Below are 26231 nucleotides of genomic sequence, written 5' to 3' on the forward strand. Positions count from 1 at the left end.
AGCAGGGGAAAGACGGGCTGTAGGGTTACCATCCCCCATTTAGCGAAAGGTGCACGCGGTTGCCTGATAGATGCGAATAAGGCAAAACGTCGCATCAGGTTTCTCAAAATACCCTGAAACACATATCTAACACATACATATGAGAGTGAATTTTTCTTAACGACATAATTTTTTGTTTTCTCTCTCTCCTAGCTGAATTTACTGATTTGTGTCCTGAAGGAAAAGGTTTCATTCCCTCTGGAGAATCATCTTACGGGGTTCTTGCTCAGAATTACAAAGGTCAGTACTGACTTGTATTAAGTTTAATTATTTGAGAAGTTCTGGTAGTTGATTGAGTAGAAATGTGAGCTAGCAATGTAAACTAATTCAAATTTTATTAGGTGACAAAAACAGCTTGTGATATGAAACATTACTGAAAATCATCGTTTGACAGATTGTTAAGAATGTCTACACAGTCTCTGTAATATTCTGGTTTAATTTCTAGTAAGTGCTGTATACTGTGAGAGCAGGTGCTGAGACCGCAAACCTCAAATACTCGTTTACATATGAAATACAAAGCCACCTTAAATTTGTAAATAAATGCATGGGGTGTTGGGACAGAGAAGGAAAGTTCTGTTAAACATTAGACCTACAAGTGAGAATGAATATAAAGACTGAAGAGAAGTTCAGCAATGATATTTTCGTTACCGAACTTCATGAAATAATCATTGAACAAAAGACTGTAGAGAAATATGAGTGATAGGAGTTGGTGGGTGTGGGCAGGAGGGAGTTGGCATCACTAAGAACAAAAAGTGAGATCAGCGAAATTCCTTTTCAAGTTTGAGAAGTAGCTATCAATATTAATAATGTGAGATGAATTTGCCTTGGCATAAACACACTGTATTTGTGTTAGCTAAAATGAAGTCAACGTATTATCTTTGTTTTACATAGCACCTACAGGACCTTTAGAAAAGCACGCATTTTATATATTTGTTCCTATTGGAATTGCTGTTTTACAGATCAAGAACTAAAGCTAGAAAGTACTGTATGTTCATGTCACATAAAAATGCAGTAAGATTTACTAAATAGAGGCATAGTATCACATGGTTGATAGATAGGCATTCGTTAGAGTTGCTTCTAGCTAAATCACTAATCTGTCAGGCCTAATTCTGTGAGGTGACAAAAACTGGTGGGACTTGAAAGATTTTTTGTGTTGTTTTTTTTTTGACGATTTTTATGTCTACTTTTTCAAACTATTCTTGCTCACACAGAGTAGGACACTACAGGGTCCATTTTCCTGTCAAGTTATTGAGTAGACCATGTTTGAGTTCAGTTGTCTGTCCTAGTATTTTTTGGTGTTACCATCAGCAGGTGTTTCTTTGCACCTGTAAAGTGCATGGGACATGGAAAAGATGCTAAAGGTTATGAAGCACTAATACCCAGATTCATTCAAACTACTGTGGTGTTTAAATGGAGTAACTCACGTAAGACCTCTGCTTTCTGGAGCTGTTGCTTTGTCCACCAACTTGGAGTAAAGAACAAAGTGCCATGGCCTGAATCCAGACCTGAGACTGATGGTATCGGGAGCCAGTGTTGGATAAATTGGATGACAATTTATAAATTGGATGACAATTTATCCAATGATAAATTGGATGACAATTTACATCTAGAAAAGTCAGAACACTGTCACAGAGCTCATTTTAAAAGGACCTAATGCTCTCTGAGAGTATTTTTGTTCAGGGATTGTTTACGTGTGTTGTTTATCTTTGCAGATCTCAGATTTCTGTACATCTTTGCAATGTAGATTTGAGACATGCTGTGTGTACAGTATGTCCAAATGTGTCTCAGAAAATCTGCATTGTTTTTGTTGTGCTACCTCAGGGTTGATAATATTTCTAGCTGCCATAAATATTGAAGTGTGGAAATTGTTCATCTGGAAATACCTGCCACAAATCTTTGCCATAATAAGACTTTTTCTGTTTTCAGTAAGTTTATTTTGTAATAACCTTAGGAATGGCACGAAGGACAAACAATAAATGGATAAGTACTTTCAGTAAAGTGATCCTTCTCTGTCACACTAACTCATATGTTCCTGTTGCTTTTGTCCACAACCTTTTGCTTGTAGGAGCAACTCCTATTTTTCTTAATTGGAGTTATGTGTCAGAAGTGAATATACTCAGCTAACCCTCCTTGACTCTATTCCCAGGCTTTCCCATCTTTCCCCAGACACAAATCCATGTTCCACAGGAAAAAGACAGATGTGTACGTGACATTTCTTATTAATCTTTGCATCATTCTTGCTGCTAAATAGTCAAACTTAAAATACTTAACATTTGTGGCCACTTAGTGGCTGGAAGAGTGGCTGTAAAAATAAATAGCTTTATAGCACTTTCACTTCTTCTGGAAAAAGTAAGCATTTGATAATTCATCTTTAAAACTGCTATACAGCTGGAAATGACGGCTTTGGGCTAAAATCTGTTTTGCCCCAGAGTAAGTGGGAAGTAAATGTGTAAGAGACAGTGGATTGAAGCAATTGGTATCGAGAGGAGCATCACCTACTTTACATTGTGCTTTTTTATTGCCATTATTAATACCAGCCTAGCTTTAACAGACTATTCTAGGTAGGTCTAGGAAATGAAAGTAGGTTGGAAAAAAAGAAGTGAATGGAATTCCAACAGTAGCATAAATACGAGACTGGGAAAAAATGTGTACAACTGTGAAAAGCCATATATGAGCTGGCATATATTTTCCATGAAACCTCCCTGAAAACATTTAGCCTCATTTGAAAGTGTGGTGGATTCTCTTTGTCAGCTGTCACTACGTCTATAGTGGTTGCAGCCTTACATTTAGCAACAGACATAATTGTTCCTATGTGGTGAGAAGCCTCCACAGAAGTTGTGCATATAGTTTTATGAAACATAGTCACAAGCAGTGCGGATATGAAGATTCCCTACCATGCACAGCAGAGTCACCAAACTGTATGGAGAGAGGAGAGCCCTCACAAAGTCCATCCATAAGCATAACTACTTAGTTTTGTAATTAGATGGTGTGATTAAATTAGATCCATAGTGGGAGTCCCTTGGGTAACGCAAATTATACTGGACAATACAGGCCATATTCTTCATCTGTTTTGCTTGATGCTAAGAGCAATGTGATATCAAAGGAAAGAAAGGAGAGCTGCGGATTTTCCAGTCTCTGTGTGCCACAGGATTTATTCTGACAAGGGAAAGGGAAAGTCATGGTCCACCAGTTTTCCCTTTCCCACTCTGGCTGCGAACACACCGTAGCCTCTTCCACACCAGTTTTCTTTTCTGTGGATATCTGCTCCTGGGGCCCTCTGTTTAAAGTGAAGTTTGCTTGAATAGAGAAGTGTATTTATTCCGTCTTGCTCCTCTGCGTGGCCTCATAATAATTGTGGTAACAAAGCCTTTAACGTTTTCTCCCCAGATGCTGATGAATGCCAACTCTTTGGACAAGAAATCTGTAAAAATGGCTTCTGTTTGAATACGCAGCCAGGTTACGAGTGCTACTGCAAACAAGGCACATACTATGACCCTGTTAAGCTCCAGTGCTTTGGTGAGTTTATTTAAAGTGGTCTTGTCACTCTAATGGTATGCAGATGGGCAAAACAAGCAGACTCACACGGCAGGATTCCCATCAGAACTCCGGTATTCTCAGCAAGGCAAGGAACACTGGGCCTCCGAACTCCTGTAGCAGCTTTTTAAGAGGCATTGGGTCATTTCCCTTCCCTTCTGCTTGGCTGGGCAGCAATTGTGGCTGACATGGTGATGGCATGTAGAGCAGGGTTTGCTTTATTTGCTTCCTTTTTCAGCATATTGCTCCCAGGAGTTTACATCTCCAGAACAGCCCCTTGTGCTCCTTTGAGTGCATAGTCTAGAGCTGATACCAGCCTTTATGCAGGCAGCACGAAGCGATGGGAGGTAGCTCCCTCCTTATGTGCACACTGCTGCTTCACTCTGCCAAGGTACAATTTAGCCTTCTGTTCTTTGTATGTGGTGTGAGCAGTAAAGGCCTGTATGTTGAAGCTCACCTTTTATTTGGTAAGTGTGCTGGCTTTAATATAATAAATCAAATTAAAGTGGATTTTTTTTTTTCAAGGACAGATATTTTCCATGAGGAGTTAATATGCAACGTGAAATTCCAGTTCAGGTCACTGATAAGCCAGTTTTAGTCTGCGCAATCTTGTACTCCTTTGGTTCTGGTATTCAGCTGAAAATTACTCATAACCATGACCCTGGCTTTTGCTTTGTAAGCAGAAAACCATGTATAATGTGCAGAACAGCATAATGAAAGGAAGTAATTTTTGCAACCGCAATAAGAGAGCCTTTCACCTTGGGATTCTGTGATTGTTCTTTACAAAGGGTGGGGTTTTTGCTGATTTGATGTAAATTAGTTGAAGTAAAATGACCTGCTCTTCCCTTTGAGCTAAATTTCTGCTCTTCCTCTCCAAGACAAACTAAGGAGTAGAACTACTGTGGCTAGGTAAGGTGATCCCTTCTCCTGACCAGCTCCTAAAGAACCTCAGAGAGTACACCCACCTCTAATGCCTCCTCGTACTCCCTAAAGGAATAGGAACATGGGAAGCAGCTGCAGCTGTGCTGGATGTAGGGTATGCCTGGCACTCCAGCCCCCCTAGCAAGCCTCCTCATCCAGATGCTCCCTAGTACTTGAGGATTAGAGGTCAGCATCCCGCTGATCTGTCTGTCCTTCTCTATGGGCACAGGCAGGATTTTGCTGCCAGCAATTGGTATTTGTGGTAATTAACAGAAGGCACACAGGGAAATCTGCTCCTAATATAGGAAAATATAAACATGGATTAACACAATGCGACTACTTTGTGCTGGCTCTCCCTGATACATTTCCTTCCATTTTAAAGACACGGATGAATGTCAGGACCCAAACAGCTGTATTGATGGCCAGTGCATTAACACAGAAGGATCTTACAACTGTTTCTGTACACACCCAATGGTTCTGGACGCAACAGAAAAGCGATGCATCAGACCAGCAGATTCAAGTGGTATGATCCATTATACCTATTACTGAAGTGAGTACACCTCTACGAGGTGGTGCTGACATGGCTGCAGACCCCAGTAACCTTAGACTGGGTCATGCTTGGAGGAGCCTGCTCTTTTGCAGGATTTTGGAAGGCAATGCTTGGACCATCTTCTGTTGATCCAGAAGGCATTGTGATGTAGGACTCCACAGGGCTCCACTTTGCCAATGCAGACAGGAGATTGCTGGAAGTATTATGAGATTAGGCTTGGGCTGCGGAGCCTTCAGCCCCCTGATTCACCAGCTCTGCATCTGTCTCGTCCAGCCTTGTCGGTGGTGAGGCACAGCCTGCTTGTTTTCTCACTAAGGCTGGGGTTTGGCTGTGGACTAACTGGAGATTCAGATCAGAATGAGTGACTGCTGCTAGCAAAGCAAGGAATAAAACCAGGAATAACAGGATATAGGAGGAAATAGCTGAAATTGTATCTGTGCTTTCAGTTGATTAATATTGAGGGTACATTGAGCTCACGTTTTCAAGTTGTGGGCTGCAGCATCACTGTTAAAGTAGGGCTTTGCATGTTCTTTTAATTTCAGAAGATACTGATTTCAGAAAAAAATGTTAGATATTATGAGACTCTTAGAATCATCCCAGAAATCCAGAGCATTATGCCGCCTGCACAGCTTTGTCTATGCCACACACATCTTTGAAAGAAATGTTACAATGGGTTTGATTAATATTGGCACTGTATAGCCGTGAATCCAGACGTCTGGTCCCTACAACTTGCAATGAATTTTCTCATGATGCTTCTATGAAAGGAAATGTGAATACAGATTGAATGCCTGCTTTAGTCACTCCAAATTATAAGATTGGTACTTTTGAGGAGAAATGTGGTCATCCTCTTGCTTGAAGCTGTGAAAGAACCACAGCATTTCTATTGTTCAATCTTCAGTTAAACAAACCAAGAGCAGGATTGTCCTTTGGATTCATCTAGGATGTGAAGAGAATGCAAGGGCCCAAAGGATCTTCCGTCATGCCACATTGGAGCTGGTGCAACAATGATCTCACCCAGCACAAAGTGCTCAAGCCTTGTATCACTACTGGCAATGTCCTCCCAGAGGAGGAGGGGGCAGACTGGTTCCTATGCTGCCAGCAGACTTTGGAGTTGGTTGCAGAGACCCAGTACTGCTCTTCACTGTGTGTTCTGGCAAGTTGTTAGTAGAATAGGTATCCAAATGCTGATCACCCTTCCCTTTCAGAACTCACCATTTTACTCTTGAGCTACGTTTCAAATCTATACTCACCCATGCCACCAGTGCATCATGTAAAAATGCAGTAAATAGGTATGCACAGACAAAACAGAACCTTGGTTTGTGACAACGCTTGTTTTTCACTCTGTGTTGGAACAAAATCAAAACCTTGCAAATGTCTTTACAAAACAGTTGCGCTGAGGTTTTTACATTCCAAGTGGAAGATGAAGTTTACAATTCCTCTGTCTCCAATCAGCAGCGATCAGAGATTGCTAGGACTGGGAATTGTTCCTACTGAGATCTTTGTCAGAACTAGTATGCCTCTGAAATATTCCAGCTTTGACAAAAATACATGTTTTTGTTAATGTTCATAAGAATGTGACAGTAGTTCAGAGCAGTATTTTGTCTCTAACAATAGCTGTAAGTGGATGATTAGGGACCAGAAGAGCAGATAAACAATACTTCTCCTTATTCTCCCCAGCACTCTCCCAGCCTCCAGCTATTTTCAGCTCAGGGGATTTCCTGAGCCTGATGTAGTTTGTCTGGTTTTAGTTAATGGGACTCTCTTCCAAGTATTTGTCCAGTCTCCCGTTGAGCCCATGTTAAATTTTTGTTCAGCTCTGCCCTAGCTGTAAAAGTTCTTTCAGATTCCACTGATGGCAACGTAAGAAAAGCAAAACAACAACTTTTATAGATTTGTTCTGTGGATGGAGTTCCCCAAATATTCGCCTCTGTCCTAACACGTTTTTTTGTCAAGCTCTGTTAACTTCTGTGAGAGCAGAGCTGAGTCAGTACTAAGCATTCAGCAATGACTACTGATTTAGGAAGCTTTATTTCTTGGGTGTCCAACCCAATGTGCTTTTAAATTGGCCTAATAGTGCCAAATCAGAACCTTTTAAGATTTTTGCAAAGCTGAACACTCAAAGGATGAGCTACCTCGGGCACTTAAAATTGGTTATGACTTCTAAGCTTAAATTTGTATTCAACAAAGTCTGTAAAGCTAGGTCTAAGTTTAGAAAATTCTGCATTATGTCAGTATCTTTTTTAAATAACAGTGCTGCGATGATGATCTAATACTGTTTTCTCCATCAGAACAAACTGAAGAAACTGAGGTCTACCAGGATCTTTGCTGGCAGCATCTAAGTGATGATTTTGTTTGTAGTCGACCTCTGGTTGGAAAGCAGACTACGTATACCGAGTGCTGTTGCCTGTACGGTGAAGCCTGGGGCATGCAGTGCGCACTGTGTCCTATGAAAGAGTCAGGTAAGGAAACGCAGATGTCAATTCTTGGAATGAAATCTGAAATGCTTAATCACTTTAATCCCTTGCATTTATACTTGGGCTAATAACAGGAAAGAGAAAAAAAAAAACCTAACCCTTCAAGAACTAATGGAAATTTTTCTCATTAATTAAGGGGAAATCATTACAGTCCAGATTTTGAAAAGGTAGCTGCTTTTATTTTTTGACACTTGCAGGACCTGTTTCCTTCAGGTGGAACTATGAGTGACTGGGAATTTGGAACCTTGGTGGAAACAGGAGGGCATGTTAAGGGTAGCAGAGTTCCTTAACATGACTGACAAATTAAAAACTCTTTGTGAAAATACAGGTGCAGTTCATGTGCACACACACACATGAGACTCAACAGGTTACATAAGTGTTTTGGATTTTTGTTGCTGGTATTATACATTCAGATGCATTTTTCAGTGTGATATTCCACCAGACTGGCTACATTAGATGTGTTTGCTTGATAAGGATCTGGTGAGTTGTGGTTTAGAATCACTAAACCTATCGAAGAATGAGTTGTTATTGTATGGCTATATGCTCAGATATTATGAAATGTATAGATTAGCAATTTAAGATAGATAAGGGAAATGGAGTACCAATGAGGACTGAAGAATTTCCAGGGAATATAACTTAATGTTGAAGAAAGCTGACTGACAGTAATATTTTTTAAAGGCTATATTTTGTTTACATGTGTAGAAATTAGACGTTTTCCAAGATATTTCAGGTAGAAACTGCTTCTTGTGTTGACCACAAAAGCTAAATGGATAGAGAGAGAAATGTTGTCACTGACACACAGGCTTATTACTGGGGACTGGAGAAGAGACCAGTGGAAGCAGCAGAGGTGCATGTCATGCTATGCCTGAGATATGTCAGCCCTGGTATATACAGTCTGGTACCACACTAACTTCTTTCCCCATATAAGCTATTCCAAGGCCTAGTTTGGATGTAGCTTTCTTAGTACAAATGTGTCGTTCAGTAATATGGTTTTCCATGTAGGAATACCATGCTATACTAGTAAAGGATTTTATTTGGATCATACCTGGATTTTCACTTGGGCCTATATTACCCTAGTCATAATGTTATGGCTAGAGCAGTACGTGTTTTACTGGTAGCAAGAATCCTGGCTTTAAAACTACATAGAGAAGCTCAATGAAGCATTAATGTGGTTGGTTGCGTCTGCTTGGGTTTTATCCTTTTATAATTTACTTGCAAGGTCCCTGAACCTGTTCTTATATATCCTTACTTGTTTGAGTTTGCTTTGGAAGTGCAGCAACTAAAAAAAGCACCTGATTCTGATGATGTTGGCTGCAGTAACTGCTGCCTGATGCTTACCCCAGAAAGAGACTGAAGAAGAAAAACAGGGCATGACAGCAATTTGATTTATAAGATATGGAAATCTGAGACATCTTTGTCAGAACAAATCTTATAGGAGGACATTCCCAGGCATTGAATTACTACACCTGCTAGAATAACAATTGCGATGAAATGAAATGTAATAGTTAAAAAAAAATACAGGGCAATAGCTAATAGCAAGAATTGTTACTATGAGCTGGAGCTCCTCAGGTGAAAAGATAAAGCAGAATAAAGTTTTTCTTTGTATAAAGTTCATCACATGGTGACAGTGACTCATCTGTGTCATGAAAGCACGCAATCTTGAGAGAAGGAAGGAAAGCTGTTCCTGGTGGAGGGAGTTCAGGTAGGTACGAGACTTGCTTCTGAAGTTTTCTAGCTAGTTACATTTAAAGCAAGATAAATCTGAAAAGGAACAGAGAAGGACTACCAAGATGGTCAGGGAATGAAGAACCTGTCTTACAAGGGATGATGAAAAAAGCCAAACCTAGACGCAGAACAAAGGCTCCACTACAGCACAATCATGGAGGATTCCCACAAGCGTTTAAATTAAACAACAGTGCCAATGTGAGGAAGAAATTGGAGCGAGTTCAGTCTGAATATATTTAGGCTTAAAATCAGATGGAGATTGCGCAGCATACTTTGATCCCAAATACTTTAAGTCATCCTTAAAGATTGGAACATAGATAGTTAAAAAAAAATAAAAGCATATTGAATCTTTTATTACGTCAGAACAAACATACGAGGTTACATTTCTCAGTGGAGGTGGTATATGCTTGTCGTGGTTTAGGCCAATCCGGCAACTAAACTCCTCACAGCTGCTCACTCACCCTCCCCCACCCCCTGGGATGAGGAAGGGAATTGAAGGAGAAAAAGAAGAGAGACCTGTGGCTTGAGATAAGAACAATTTACTGCTACTAATATATATATATACACACATATATGTACAAGGATAAATATATACGAACAAGTGATGTACAGTGTAATTGCCCACCACCCCTTGACCAAGGCCCGTCTCATCCCGAACTAACAATCCCGAACCAGATAAATCCCGATACCACAATCCTGGACAAACGGGAGGCCCAAAAAGAGAGAGAGAGCGAGAGCACTCTGAGAGTCCGAGAGTGAGAGCCCCCGGAAAAGCAAAAGCCCTTCTTTCTGGTCAGCCCTCACTTTTATACTGGGCATGACGCTGCATGATATGGAATACTAATTGGCCAGTTTGGCCCTCAATCCTAAGTCTAAGTACAAATCATAAGGAGAGTCATGGACCCCCCGTCCCAGCTATGCTCCCTCTTATCCTGTTGTGCTCCTGCACACTGGCAAGAACACGGCAGCTGAAAAGTCCTTGAGACCTCAGTGCCAACTATAAACATCCGTGTGCTGTCAGCGTTCTTCTCAGAGCAAGTTTCAGACTAAAACCAAAACAAGGAGCTCTTCTAGATGCTAAAAAGAAGAGCTGACTCTGTCCCAGCTGAAACCAGGACAATGCTCATATGTAATAGAATCATGGTTTGAGTTGGAAGGGACCTTAAAGATCATCCAGTTCCAACCCCTTGCCATGGGCAGGGACACGTTCCCCTACATCAGGTTGTTCAAACTCCCATCCAGCCTGGCCTTGAACACTTCCAGGGATGGGATATCCACAACTTCTCTGGGCAACCTGTTCCAGTGCCTCACCACCCTCAGAAAGACAATTTCTTCCTTAGATCTAATCTAAATCTCCTCTCTTTCAGTTTAAAGCCATTGCCCCTTGTCCTGTCACTACACACTCTTGTAAAAAGTCCCTCTCTAGCTTTCTTGTAGGCCCCCTTTAGGTACTGGAATGCTGCTAGAAGGTCTCCCTGGAGCCTTCTCTTCCCCAGGCTGAACAACCCCAACTCTCTCAGCCTGTCTTCATAGGAGAGGTGCTCCAGCCCTCTGATCATCTTCATGGCCCTCCTCTGGACTCATTCCAACACATCCATGTCCTTCTGATGTTGGGGACCCCAGAGCTGAAGGCAGTATTCCAGGTAGGGTCTCACAAGAGCAGAGGAGGGGGACAGAATCACCTCCCTCGACCTGCTGGCCACGCTTCTTTGGATGCAGCCGAGGATACGGTTGGCTTTCTGGGCTGCCAGTGCACAATGCCGGTTCATGTTGAGCTTCTCATCCACCAGCACTCCCAAGTCCTTTTCCTCAGGGCTGCTCTCAATCCATTCTCTGCCCAGCCTGTACTTGTGCTTGAGATTGCCCCAACCCACGTGCAGGACCTTGCACTTGGCCTTGTTGAACTTCATTAGGTTCTCAGAGGCCCACCTCGCCAGCCTGTCAAGGTCCCTCTGGATGGCATCCCTTCCCTCCAGCATGTCCACCACACCACATAGCTTGGTGTTGTCAGCAAACTTGCTGAGGTGAAGGTGCACTCAATCTCACTGTCCATGTTGCCAACAAAGATGTTAAACAGCACCAGTCCCAATACTGACCCCTGAGGAACGCCACTTGTCACTGGTCTCCACTTAGACATCGAACCTAAGTGGAGTGCGAGCAGCTAAGTGGACATCAAGCAGCTCTTTGCGTGCAACCATCCAGCCAATTCCTTGTCCACCCAGTGGTCCATCCATCAAATCCCTGTGTCTCCAATTTAGAGACAAGGATGTTGTGTGGGACAGTGTCAAGAGCTTTGGTCAAGTCCAGATAGACAATGTCAGTTGCTCTTCCCTTATCCACAAATGCTGTAACACCATCGTAGAAGGCCACCAAATTTGTCAAGCACCATTTGCCCTTAGTGAAGCCATGTTGGCTGTCACCAATCACCTCCTTATTTTTCCATGTGCCTTAGGATAGTTTCCAGGAGGATCTGCTCCGTGATCTTGCTGGGCACAGAAGTGAGACTGACTGGCTTGTGGTTCCCCAAGTTTTCTTTTTTTCCCTTTTTAAAAAGGGGGGCTACGTTTCCCCTTTCCCAGTCGGTGGGAGCTTCACTGGACTGCCATGACTTCTCAAATATGTTGGATAGTGACTTAGCAACTTCATCTGCCAGTTCTCTTAGGACCTGTGGATGCATCTCATCAGGTCCCATGGACTCGTGCACCTTCAGGTTCCTTAGATGGTCTCGAACCTGGTCTTCTACAGTAGACAGTTCTTCATTCTCCCAGTCCCTGCCTTTGTGCATGTGTCCTCGCACACATGTGCATGCACACACACAGAAACCTGGAAGCCTTTCTCTGTTTTCAGGAGCATTTACCAAGAAAAATTTAAAGCTGACTGAACTGAACTGAATAAATGATTCATTTGACATGTCTTCAGTTTGTAGCACTTAAAGTGATATCATTGGCTCAAGTGAGTGCTTTCACACCTCTGGGACAGCAGGTCACAGGTTCAAGTCCTGGCTGGGGCAGCTGGAATTTCTCCATTTTTAAATACTTGTGTATTGTGTTGGCCAGATTTACTACTGAAAGTGTTTGCTTATTTCTCAAGTTAGGGGCATTCTGAAAATTTGTAACACATGTTAAAGAAGACCTGGGGATGTGAAAAGCGTTATCATCGGAAGACTTTCACCATTAAATGGGTTGGATCATAGAAAAGATCAGTCACTGATCTGTGGTTTTCTTCTGCCTTATTTATACTCCCTTTGTATTTGAGAATCTAGATGCTGCATTTAGAAAGAAGGAAATACAGGCCTACCACCATGAGTGATACATTTGAAAGTCCCTTCTGAAGCAGATTCACACTTTAATAAAAATAACCTCTAACTTTTGTGTCCCAGCTTGTCTTGAAAGCACTTCCATTTTTCATGACAAGATTTACATGTCCTGTTTAAGAAGCACCCAGCATAAAACCAGTGGGAGGATAGAGAACTTCCATAAGAATTGATCCTTATGAATGAAAAATAAATCCAGCCTTTCATCAGCAGGAGAACAGAATTTACATAGTTGCTAACATTTCTAAAAACTACTAATGGGTACTTGATCAAACAAACCCTACTGAAAATTACACTAAATATTCAGAGCCTGAGAGAAGAACAAGTAGCACCTGCTGAAGTATTGCAACTGAACAGCAACATCTTAACAACAGTACGACTGGTAAGTATTTTGATGACGACATAAAGGAACAAACTCAAAACACTAGTTCAAAGTCCTGATCAAAATAGAATCATAGGATGGCGCAAACATGAACTGTAGTGATGTGACTGAGCACATCTTACTTGTACAAACAATTTTGTGGCAAAGGCCTTCTTGTCATTAAATGAAGGAAGCCAGGACATGTTGTTTTCAACTGCATTGGCTCTGACGTTATGATCTTATCATCACACTACAGATAAAGGCTTTCACAGATTGCACCCAATGCCAAAATATTAACTACTGAAATGTATTCTCTCTGGGCTCATTGTGGTGTTAGGCTGTAGTTGCCCAAAGAACTTTTAGTAATTGTCCTTAAGAAACCTCCATGTTATTTGAGGTTTGTCATTTGCAATCTGTAATAATTGACTAGCTGAGGAAAATTAGAAAATTTTGATACTTTTGTTTTGGAAAATAAAAGCAAAACATCATTTCTTCATTGCGTTCACTCAAAAAAAAAAAAGCCCTGTTGAATGGCCTGCCTTCAGAAGTTCCGCTTCCTTGGTCAATTTACTGTTAGTGCCCTAAGACCCAACTGTCTCCATCCAGAGTCCATGCTCTAGTAACTGGCAGCAGGACAGGCACGGATGGGTTTAGCGGCTCGGTCAAAGCATCCATGCCAGAAAATAGAGCAACTGGCCAAGTCTGAAAAAATCTGGAATCTAAAAGAAGGCCATGTATACCTCATGTTAACCTGAACGTGTAGCACCTGAACTATAAACCTGCTGAACTTCCAGAAGATCCTGTGAGACCCTTATGGGACTGGAGTGGATTTTAGACAAGGTATATTGTTACAAGGTACAGGAAATTTGAAGGGAAGAGATAGGAGTAGCAGCTAGAATATGTTGAGTAAGGTGGTGTGCCAGGGTTAGTGTGTAGTTTAGGGAGACTGCCTATTTTTATATTTGTAAAATGATCTTCTTGGAGTTTGTTATTGCAGTGCAGTACCGCCTTTGTTTTAGTAACACCTTAGGATGCTAGGAAGGTGGAATTATGTGCCCCTGAACTAAAGATATGCTGGTCTGTTAAGGAGGACACTTTCTCCTTCCGTAGCTGGCTGCCTGGAGAAGTTTTAATATAGAAAAAGGAGGTAAGGTAGGACTGGGACTCTGCAGTTTTAACAGATGTTTTAGTAAGTATTTATTAAAGGTGAGAGTACATTACTACATCTATAACTAAGAACTTGGTGGTCTGACTACTAAGATAATGTCATGAACACATTCTTAGGCAACTGTAAAGGCCACCAGCATTCAGTTCATTAGCCTGCTTGTTTGCATAACCTTGTACGTACCTTTTACTCTTTTACTGTATGTTTTAAATTCTGGTAGTTTGTGGGTTTCTATGGATCCACTTCACGTTTAGAAGATCTTCAGAAAGGACAATGGTAGAACTCCAGTCAATGGATGTTACAGATGTTCTGTGGGACTAGGAGTCGCATAAAGAACTGCTGAAGACTTATGTTGTATTTGAAGTTTCTCTTTATCTCCATTTGCAAAGCCCAGACTAGGAGAACACTGAGGGTAGTAGGTAATGTGAATCATCTGGTGTGTCGTATAATGTAGCATTTCTCTTGGCCAATTTCACATGTGGTTTTTTATGCAGAAGCTCACATCTGTGTTGGTGGTCCTACCAGTTTTGTTTTCCATCAGGAAAGTGAAATAGTCACCCTGAGCATTAGATTCCTCTGACCTCTTCCAGACATCTACTTTAGGATGAGATGATGTCCTAGAAGTGGTTATGTCTTTCCATGGACTAAAAAGGGACACTAGATGACTAATTCATGTGCAGACCCTTGGAGATGCCTACATGTTGAATTCTACCCCTTCTGGCAGAACAGATTGTTTGGATTGCATTTTTGTTGTAAGGAACTCTGTGTATCCTTTGTAAACATTATGAGTTAGTTCTGGGCTAAGCTTCCATATTACGAGAACATGGTGTTCCCTTCAAGTTCTGGCTAATGTCACTCATGAAGATCTGGAAGTACAGAGAAAACCACTGTCTGTAAAGAATGAGTTTCCATCTGACCTGTTTTGAGATGGTAAAGATCAGCAGGGAGGCACTGGATTCATTTCTGGAGACCATTGTTTGTCTTTCCATTTAGGATGGTATTGTGCCTCCTTACTTTCTGGTAAGGACTCTGGACAAATGGGTTTTCTGTTGGGCTTAAAATACTACAGTGATTGGGCCTTGAATATTCAAAGTCTTATGCTCAGTTGTGCATATTTTTGGCTGCTTTCATTTGTGTTGATGAAGATTTTCAGTGCTTTTTCTAAAGTTTAGGAGAGACATGCAGAATAGCATTGGAAGAGTTTTCCTCATGGAACCTCAGACTCTAAGTGTACGTGGGAGTCAGCAAGGAGTCAGAAAGCCATTTGCAAAGTTGTGGCAGAAACAACCTGACTCTTGCTACAACTTTTAACAATCTACCTCGAGCAGAAGGAGAAAGAAGATTGTTCTAGGAAATTTGAGCAACGTTAGTTAAGGAACAAGAGGTGACTACTAAGAGGTTCTGAAATAATCAGGTTGGTAATTACCTGAATTTTAACAAGAGCTTTACATCCACTGTGAGCTTTTCCTCAGCGATTTAATTTAGACTATCTCCGTGTGAGGATATGAATATCCTTCTTAATTCATGAAAAAAATCCTTTAAGACTGGTACCCTTCCCTTTTTCTTTAGCACCAAGAGTTGTAGATCTACGTATAGTTTCAATATATGAGAATGCTGTCCACCACAAACCTCAGCATCTGTTCACGGAAGATGTCAATTAAATTATCTGACTTGTCAAATAGCCCAATCTAAATGTAGAGCAGAAATATCTTCAGCTTTGGTTCACAGATGATGCAGTCTCCTGAGAGAGCATAAACTTTACCAATTCAGACTGATGTCCAGAACCTCTGGTTGGGAAGGGACATCTATTCTATTCTATTACACATAATAAACGCTTTCTTGGCTTTGTCCTTCTCTCCAGTGATTTCTTCCATGGTGAAACTGTTGCATCCTTAAATAATTGGAAGGAACTGCCTTGGTGTTGATAGCTTTGGCTCCTTTTTTCTGTGTGTGATGGTGACAATTTGGTGGAGCTGGAACAGAAATAGAACTTGCTTTATGGACAGGAGCTAGGATGGGCTGTGGTGCAGTTGTATCATGGTTATGTCAGAAAAGCTTTTTTTGTATAATATTTTGCTTTAAAGACATGGAATATGGAATAATTTTTCAGACTAGAGAATTTAGGATTTTTAGGCCCCCAGGTACAAATAAGGCCTGCACAGGCTTGCACAGTTACAACTGTATATGCAAATTAGATGCACATTTGCACAGCTGCACTTGTGCTACCAAGCACCTAAAAGTCAGTCAGTCTACTCAATTTATGTTGCATTGTCTCTGTCAGCCTAGCTTTCATCACCAGTTATGGCTAACATCTGTGCCAGTATGCATGTGCATCTAGCTATAATCCCCTCATACGCTTCTTTTGTATGAACACATCTGACTTTAAAAATGTCCTTTACATTTTTGGAAGCATGCATCAGCTTCCTTTTATAACAGCTATCCTAAGTTATACAACAAGCTCTCTCAATGCATCATTTGCAAGTTATGAGAAAAACTTAGAAACACATGGAGCAATGTAAACTAAATCATATTAAAAACACAAGTCATTTTTTCCTCTTGAGCTGCAGTTGTATTGTCCCTGATCACAGCCACAAGATGAGAGAGCAGAGAAAATAAATCCATATAGAAAAAGGTTTTATTGTTGATTGTGAATTACAGAATTTTTTTTTTTGCTTTACATGTAAGATTATTTTGAAAGTGAGCATTAATTTCTGTGAGAACTAAGTTGTTTTTGTCATTTAGGGGTAGTTGCACATTTCCCTTGCTCTCTGCCCTCTTACCGCTGCCTTAGTCTGAGTCTCCTACTGTCATCTCCCTGGGGCGATACCATGCAGTTCTCTCATTTGTATACTTGCTGCAACTTTCTGTGCGCCAGTCATGCTTTTACCCACAAATCTTACAGCACTCTGTTCATTTAGTTCCCTTCCCTGCAACAAAACTGTGACCAGCGTACAGCACAGTGACCCGAAAGATGCTGGTTTTAATTTGAATTATAGGAACATAGCATAGCAAGGGGAAAAGTTTAAAACAACAGAAATTGTACATACACATCTGTCTTGCCATAACTTGTTCTGTCCTCCAGAGGGGAGCTCTGATGGGTTCATTTTTCTCAGGCATTCAAGTCCCTAGTTTACCTTATTTCAAAACACTGGTTCTCGTGATCTTTCCAGAACGTGGCCCCCTGAATACCTTTCAGTTTTTGTACTCTCCTCTCTGCCCACCCTTTTCATTCCTGGAAAAAAAAAAAGACAAGCTCAGCAAGGTGACATAGCTAACTTGCCATTATTTATCGGTCCTGAATTTCTGCTGTTGGTTTCTTAGGTGGGTTGCTGTTACTCTCCTTGGGTTTATCTCCTGAGCACCTGGTAACTGAATCAACACATTACAAAAGACAAGAGATAAAGTCTACACTACTTGGAACCACTACATAGAACGTACAGTATTAAGAGAGCATTATAGATAATTCCAAGTCATCACAGTATGTATCAAAACAAGGATACCAATTACATATAAGGATAGGTGTATACATTCTGAAGTGACCTAAGGCTATTTAAATGCTTTGTCAGCTTTTGTATTAAAGCTCTATATACAAATAATGTATAAATTGTTAAAAATATTAGAATGTATTAACAAATGGTTAATTAAGCATAATAGACTTCAAGAGGTTAATAGATTACAGTTGTATGTAGAGCCTTGTAGAAAACCTTGCTATAGTTACAACTCCTTGTTGTTGATTGTAGTAAACCAGTAACAAATACTGGAGTATACAGTATACCCTAAAACAGCTCTTCATCATTTTGTAGCCACTAATTTACTTATAATGAGACCTAAAAATGCAGACATACAGAACTTGACTGGCGAAGGACCAGTGTGGCAGGAAACAAGTTTCTATTGTCAACATTTCTTTATTCTCCTTTAGATAATAAACAACTTTGCTTTGGCAAACGTGCAGTATAAAATAGTCTTGCACAATCTTCAAACTGCCCAACTCTCATGTACATGCGAACTCCAGCTCTGTGGATTTTCAAATGTTCCGACTGCTTCCTTCAGAGAACATTGTTTCCACTACCACTATCACTAAGTGCAACATTAGCACTGAGTAATCCAAGAAGCCTCTGTCCAGATTCTGTCCAATTCCTTCCATCAGATCACATTTATGTGGAAGAAGTAGCGATCCCTCAGACCTGCTTGCCTTTTCCCCTTGCTGTTCACTGACTGTTTTTGTGTGGTGGTTTCTTCCACACAGGCCAGATGAATTAGTGTTTTGCGGTAGAGCATAGATTTCCTTTGCCAAGAACATTTGTGTACATCTGTGAGAAAGTGCTTTTGCACTTCTGCACAGCTTTTCTCTGTGTGTACGTATCAAAGCCCTCGGGCATAATGAGTAGCTCAACCCAAAACAATGAAGGAGTCAGTCCAGGATAACCTGGTTGTTCCTCTACGTCGATGTTATCTGGGGTTAGATGTGGCAAAGGAAGAATTGGGTGTTTCTGGTCCTATGACAGCTCTTAAAACTCTTCCAATTATCATAGTATGTCAGTGGGAAGCTGTGCATTAAAGGAGGTAACATTTGCTATATGCCGTTTATTTTCTCATGCTGGCTTTGTTTCTTGTGCCATGGGATGTCTCTTGGGCAGTGTGCTGCTTCATCTAGGAGAGCAGAGAGTTGTTTGACTACAATTATTACTGCATATGCATATATTCTGGAGGAAATCACCTTGCACCTGAAGCAGAAGGTGGTGAGATTTACAATGATTTGTCAGTTCTCTGGGGAGTTCATTCTGCGGACTCGGACTGGCCCCCGTGGCAGTTCTGCAGTGTGCACAGAGAAGCTCTGCCTGTACTGCACAGTCTTATGCTCTCGAAGAGCCAAGTTGTTGACCACAGAATTCAAACAGACTTTTTGAACGCTTCGTTGTTTTCAGTACAAAATAAAACCGTTCCAGGTGGAGGAGATACTACCTGTGAAAATAAAATGACAATGCTGGGCAGCAAGTAGGGCTGTGCTCTGTACTGTCTAGAGGCAGTCTGGATTTATCCAACTATTTGCTGTCTGGGACAGTTCTACACAGCATGAGGTTTCTGGCTCTGTAACCATCTGCAATTCTTGGATTTTGTATCTGCTTAGGGCTTTTTTTCCTCTCTCTCTTTTGGTGGTTTTCTTTCCCGTCCTTACTCTGCCTGATTCTCAGAACACCAGGCAATCTTCACAGAAACAGATGCTAAGTAGTCTGTACCAACAGTGAAGGAGCACCTGGATTGCTGTATTTTAACATTTCTATTTTCAAGTAAATTGTCTTGTATATATTTTACTAAATGGTAACGGAAACAGAGCTGACGCAATAAATCAAATGAAAAATGAAACTGCATCAGCATTTCAGACATGGACTCTGACAGCTAAAATGAAGAGCTGCTTTGGTCTGCTTCAACTTGTGTAGTCTAGCTATTGGAGAGAGGCAGAAAATCCAAGTATAGCTGTTTCTCCTGTGCGTGCCCCCTTGCCTTTTGAGGTTCACAGCCACAGAGGCTTTGAGCAGCCTGTGGCTTGATGTTTGCAGATGAGTGTAGGCTATTTTAGACAGATTTTTCGTTCTGTGATTTCTGCAGGTTGGCTGGCAGCGCCAGAAACATGGCCCCACCTGCTCCAGTTTGCTTCCTTTGGGGTGGCTTCTGCTAGCAGCCACGATGGTCTGGGATAGCCTTTGTTCCACCAGCATGAGGAGTGTAACCATAGATAGCCCTGGAGAGGGCGTGTTGGCAGCAGGACACAGAGCATCTCTGCTCTTCCTTCCCATGCAGGCCAGAAGAACCTGACCCATAACTTTTTGTACAGTTATTGATTCAAATCTCTCCCTCGTGTTATCTCTATTATGACTTAATAGTCCATATTTGGCTCATTAACATTTTAATGACCTTCTTCTTGAAGAGTGAATGCTTTGTGGAAATTGCAGATTTATGGTGTTTCTAGGAAGATAAATTTATTTCCAGCTAATATGAACCACAGCTCACTGGGACTAATGTAATGCAGCCTGTGTTACAAGCGTGATTACTTTATATCCTATTTTCTTTCCCCCTCCAGAGGATTATGCCCAGCTGTGCAACATTCCTGTTCCAGGATCTCGACGGCCATATGGACAAGATGCTTTGGTTGACTTTGAGGAGCACTACACTCCAGAAACAAATCCATACTTTGTTGAAGACCGTAAGCAAATTTCTCTGTTATGTAAAATACTTGAAATAAGGGTTGTAACTTGGATTGTTTTGCTGTAGCTGGCTTCATTCTTCTGTTTTCTTCTGAGTAATGTGGCCTATTTATGTATTAGTTATTCCTATGACACTAGCTTTCAGTCAGGTGTTCTGGTTCAAGAGCCAGTGCTGTATAAGAGTCCAGTTGGGCTCAGAGTACAATGATAATTTTTAATATAGTGAAATAGTTTGTGCCAAGTGTCTAAATTTGTATTTACCAACAGATTTACAGCTAAAAGTCAAAAGGATTGCCAGTTTTCCTTCTCACAAATTAATTTTCCTTTGGATCATGGGACAGATTTCTTCAGAGTGCATTTAGTTTAAAAGAAAAAAAAAAAAAAATCCCTTCACTCCAGCTTTCCATGATTTTCCAGCAGAATTTATATGGGGGAAATGGAGAGCACGCAAGTCGTTCTTGCTCAACAGAGAAAATGTCCAGCACAGTATGATGAGAGAGTATGCATGCCTATAGCCTTCAGGCTAGACGGAACGGCCTGCCAAGCAGGTGTGAGCGACTGTATACAGCGAATCAGTTGTACTTCAGGAAAATCAGGGTTCTTTATGGGTCTGGCCCAGCGCACTGTTAAGACTTGTGGGATAGGAATGCTTACAGATCTCAGCATCTTCCTCAAAATCAGCCACCCTGTACAGAATCAGCATGTTTTGTCACAGTTTTAGAGAAGAACAGTGGAGGTATTGGAAGAAACTGGTAACTTCCCATGCTTTATACACATGGCCCACAAGTTGCCGCTACACTCTTTACCAAAGGTGCTTCTCCTGCACAAGGAGTTATTTCCAAAGTAATGGTGATAGGTCAGAACAGGGCCTGAGGATTACAGCACACTACAGAAGGGTGATATGCATTTCTTGGGCACATTGCACTTTATACATTTCTATAGAACTACAAAAATCAGGTTAACGAGTTCATTTTTATTTAGCATCTAAATGACCTTCTAGCTCTACACAGAATTGTAAATTGTCTTATTTCTTTATATCCAGATTATTTTAATTAAACAGTAATGAGTGTGGGTGTTTAATTGAAATGTCACACAGATGATACTACCAAACACAAGAAAAGCCCAGAAAGACCACTGGGTAACCAATGTAATAGATAAAATACTGAGTGGGAAAGAAGCACTTTGCAAGTTATAAGCAGTGGTGAATGCATACGATAAAACTGTGTACAGTTTTGAATCTACAGCTGAGTCCACTGTCTTAGGGGCAGAGGCTTAAGAGCTCATGTCTCTTGCTCCCATCTTATCACTGAATCAAATACAGTGGCCAGCAAATGCGTAAGATACAGTTGCCACATGTTTAGGGCATCAAAGACTTCAAAGTCACAACCCTGCTGTGGTCTACGGAATATATGTGTACATATATTCTATATTTCAAATAAATGATGCATTTATTTAAAAAAAAAAAAAAAATCTGTGATTTAGTAGGAGGCACCTTTCCCTTTCTTGGCACTGTTTGTTTTCTAAATTAGCAAAGAGCTTCACTTTGAAGGACCCTCATGAGCCCTCCGCAAGCTCTATTAGCGGACTTGAGAACATAATGAAAATCAGTCAACGCTGTAACCATATTTCATGACAGTCCGCTCAATATTCCCAGTACTTTTGCACTGAGATGTAATTTACTAGGGCCATGGAAAAGATTGTACTGTTTCCCTCTTACTGTACTTGTATACATGCTACGTATTTATACGTTCTTGAGATGTGGCATATGGCAGCAAGCACTCATGTTACCTTATGTGTTCAGCATCTCCAGGATTTATTCAGTGTATGACTGACCAGCATGATCCTTACTAAGAATCCCACCATGCTAGAGAAAATCCAGAATAGAAACAATGTATGTAGTCAAAGATGGGGTGGGGGGAGTGGAAATAACAGTACAGAAGTTAAATGGAGGACAATACAGAAAGGGCAGAGGAGGAAAGGCACAGCAGGACAAAAGAAAAGAAGGCCTCAAGAACCAAGACAAGATGGAGTAAATATAAAGACAGGAGAACGAGCACAAGGAAAGGGAGAAATTCATATTCCGAGGTAGCATTGCAAATCTACGTATCACAACAGTTGCAGCAATATAAATCAGTAAACAGATTTTAGATAAACCCTTAGTTTGTCTGTGGAGTCACTACATTAATTATATTAGTTATGAGGCAGATGGGGAGATGTATCCTACTCCACCTCAAATTTCCCCTCCATTCCTATACCATATATTCATTATGCTGGTAAACCTGTGACTCCCAAATGCTCTTGAATTTTTCTCAAAAGTCTTTTTGATGTGATGGGCTGCCATCTGCAGTCCTGTTACATCACTGCTCCACGAATAGAAAGCTAGTTAAAAAACTCGTGCTGGATGAACAGGAGCAATTCAGCCCTAGAGACAATGTCTGAACACGGACAAATGTCAAATAATTTTTTAAGTATAAATCCTTCCTTATATATAAAAGCATAACTGTCAAAAAAGCCCTAAGACAGGAAGCACAAAAGGCCTTGCACCAATCAGTGAATGCAAAGACAACCCTTTAGCTTTGACTGCTCACCATCTAGAATTATGGCAAGGAGCAATTGGTAGATTATAGGTATTTATTTGTACTGGCATCCGTCGCTGAAGTACCAGCCAAAGGGTTGTTAACCAAAACCACAACAGGAAAGCAGTCTCTGATTTGTTCTTACTTTCCTTAAGGCAGTTGAGATCGACTTTTTTTTTTTGTTAATATGTTTTCTTCTAGATAAATTAGAATGCATCTCTCTCTCCCTCCACACACTTTATTTTTCTGGAATGCTGTTTTAACGAACTTTTACCCCAAACTGCACTACCACTCCTTACCTTTGTTTCTGTAAAGGTTGATACACACAATTCAAATAAAACGTGCTATTTAGAAAACACTGATTTGTCCTTTACAAAAATATGCTGTCAGATTGCGCAGTTTCCTTTACAAAAAAAATCACAGATTTTAAACAGAAATTAAAAACTTAACAGTTCACAAAGTTACTCAGTTCTTCATCTTGAAACACATCACAGCACTTTTCTAGTGCAAATAAAACTCCAGATGGTGCAGATCTGCTAAAGCTGACCTATTTTCTGCAAAGTGAAGTCACATTCCAGTAAACTTGTGAGAGAATTTCAGACTCTCACTATACATTTGGGTATACTGATTCAACAGCTCTGTAACTTACTTGTTTGCAATTCTTTCTCCACCCAGGTTTTCTGAACAGCTTTGAGGAGTTACAAGCAGAGGAATGTGGTATTCTGAATGGATGTGAAAACGGCCGATGTGTAAGAGTCCAGGAAGGCTACACCTGTGACTGCTTTGACGGTTATCACCTGGACATGGCCAAAATGACTTGTGTTGGTGAGGACAGCGTATTACTTCATCATCTTCTGTTAGTCTGTCAGTTTACTCAGTCACTTGACCTCAGGAGGGGCTGGCACAAAGGGCTTCGAGAGGATCACCTGAATTGTATTAAAGATGGCAACTTTGATTTACTGCAAAGGCCAGTAAATATTGTTCCAGAAATAACTATGTTGGTGTTCCTCAGTTCATCTTGGTCATGACAGCCGTGTTCAGTTAAGAGCCCAGAAATGAGCAGACACACATTTGTGTAATGAAGCTTAAACTTTTATCAGTAATTTAACACTAACATACAGAACAAATGTTTTTCAAAGGCTTTAGTGAGTTAAAAGGATGGAAATGGATACAGAGTAGAAGAGTAATTTTAGGAGCAGATTTCTAGAGTGGTTGAATCACCTAAATATGCAGATAACCACTAGGTGGGGTTTGGTCCCTGATCCTCACGGAATTCAACAGTCAACAGATCATTCCTCTCACTCTCAAACTAGTAAATCTGCACAACTACTAACCAGGACATGGAATGTCTATGTCTTCAGTTAAAACATGGGAATGGCAAGTGTCAGTGAGAAGACGAAGCAAAACAACGTCCCTCGGTGTAGAAGCCTGGTAGAGCCCGTGCATGGGTATTTTAGTTTAAGGTCTGTAGTGACCTCAGCATTACGCTTTGCAACCCACAGCTGAGGTCTCCCAGCTGTATCATGATGAGCTGCCTTCAGGCTTTGTCATCTTTAGGACTTTATGGCAAGCTGGCCTCAGCGAGAAAAGGTGTAGCTCCTGTGTATTTCAGGCCAGTGCTGCACAATATTGAGTGCAGGTAGTTTACGGTTCACAACTATTTAGTTGACAACACCAATAGCTCATACAGATAAATAAAAATAAAATACAGATATTATACTAAGAACTTGGAGTTTCTTGCTTGTAAACCACTTTTCAGTCATCACATGAAAACCTGTAATTTGTCATTAAATTTTTGTTTTGCAGCTTAGGCTGAATTTGGACTTGGTGATCTAACAGTTTAAGGCCATTTAATACACTACTGATTTCCTGTGATAACTTCCACCTCTTCCCAATAAAATACTCACCTGCTACAGCTTTTGACCCAACCTAATTCCACTTCATCTGAACTGAAAATACAGTTTTCAGTGTATTCATACAGAATACTTTACTCCTGACAATGCTGGAAATAAATGAGTTTTACCTACCCACCAGACTTAAGTGCATGTGTTTTGATGTCCCCTTTTTGCAGATGTGAACGAGTGCAACGAGCTGAACAACAGGATGTCTCTCTGCAAGAACGCCAAGTGCATTAACACAGAAGGTTCGTACAAGTGTTTGTGTCTCCCAGGGTACGTACCTTCGGACAAGCCAAACTACTGCACACCACTGAACTCAGAACTAGACAGTGAACTGGAGTAGAGGAAAACCTCCATATCCTAAGCCCATATATTCTGCACTGTATAAAGTAAAGGAAGAAAAGTATTTAACTTGAGAAGAGAAGGCACCGGCGTAGCGAACGTAAGGGGGGAAAAGCATTAAAATATGTCAAAGGTGAGACATGATGGGCTGATTGTGTGTCAGCTTCACTAAAGTGACAGACCAAATGGACACATTACTCTGTATGAAAGAAACAAACAAGTATATAGTGTGTTCATAAGAAGAAAAGTATCTTTGAAAATAAGCAAAAACAGTGCTGTTATTGTAAACAGAAGAGCTTTGGGTTTTTGTTTGGTGTTGTGTTTTTTTTTACTATTGCTTGATTAATTTGGCATTTAAATAGTGATGGAAATATTTTATATTACTATGTCATTTTTTGATTGTTCAGTTCCTTGCCTACTGTTTCTTTTCAGACCTTTCTTCTGATCAGTACAAATTCTATGATACAGATATTCTTAGGCCATTTTATAAGAACTGTTACACAGGGTAATGCTCCTCCTTCTCTGGAACATTGGTCAGTGACTTTTTTTAATTTGCTAGTTGTCTGCCCTGTGGAGCAGGCACCATTTGTTTTCAAATGTTTATATACCTTGGCGAAAAGTCCTTATATTCATTTTGTATTCTGTATGGTTGTTAACTGCACTTAAAGTCTTTAGAACCTTTCTTGCCAAGTTCAAAGCTGCTAGTGGACAACATTGGATTCCTTTTGTACATTAAAACAAAAGATTTTAGCTCACTTCTGTATTGTAATGTGTAAATTGAACACAAGAGAGATCTTGTATGATTACCCTAACATATTAAAGCTGTATATTAAAACTCAATAAAATCACCTTTTTTTTTAGAAAAAAAAAAGCTATTTACTAATTGCAGGCGCTTTTTTTCTTATATAAGTATTTATTTTACAAGAATCAACCCCTCAGGTGTTTACAGTACTAGATTAATTTACATTGCAATAGTTACAGGGAGTTGTCTGGCTGGTTTTCCCTTCTCATGCTGTTTTAATAAGACCAGAATCTGAATTAGTTGATGCCTGAAGTTAGGCTTCCAGAGGGAAGATTTCAAACACAGACCTACAGAAAATGTTTGACTTGGAAGCTGATTCCCGTGGAAT

At 40.6% G+C, this 26231-nt stretch overlaps 1 protein-coding gene across 2 annotated transcripts in view; it reads left to right on the forward strand.

Moving 5' to 3' along the window:
- LTBP1 (latent transforming growth factor beta binding protein 1) overlaps positions 1-25102 on the forward strand; it is a 204689-nt gene extending 179587 nt beyond the window's left edge. Inside the window, exons 27-33 of one of the 2 annotated variants that reach the window (XM_086628160.1) lie at positions 193-279; positions 3427-3555; positions 4877-5017; positions 7333-7503; positions 20162-20284; positions 23537-23686; positions 24933-25102. In XM_086628160.1, the coding sequence (XP_086484286.1) occupies positions 193-279; positions 3427-3555; positions 4877-5017; positions 7333-7503; positions 20162-20284; positions 23537-23686; positions 24933-25102 (971 nt within the window). The remainder of the gene's footprint in view (positions 1-192; positions 280-3426; positions 3556-4876; positions 5018-7332; positions 7504-20161; positions 20285-23536; positions 23687-24932) is intronic. The other variant, XM_086628169.1, reaches the window with a different exon arrangement.
- Positions 25103-26231: the final 1129 nt, after the last annotated feature.

This window comes from Tauraco erythrolophus, chromosome 2, assembly GCF_009769465.1.
Source record: "Tauraco erythrolophus isolate bTauEry1 chromosome 2, bTauEry1.pri, whole genome shotgun sequence".
NCBI lineage: Eukaryota > Metazoa > Chordata > Aves > Musophagiformes > Musophagidae > Tauraco > Tauraco erythrolophus.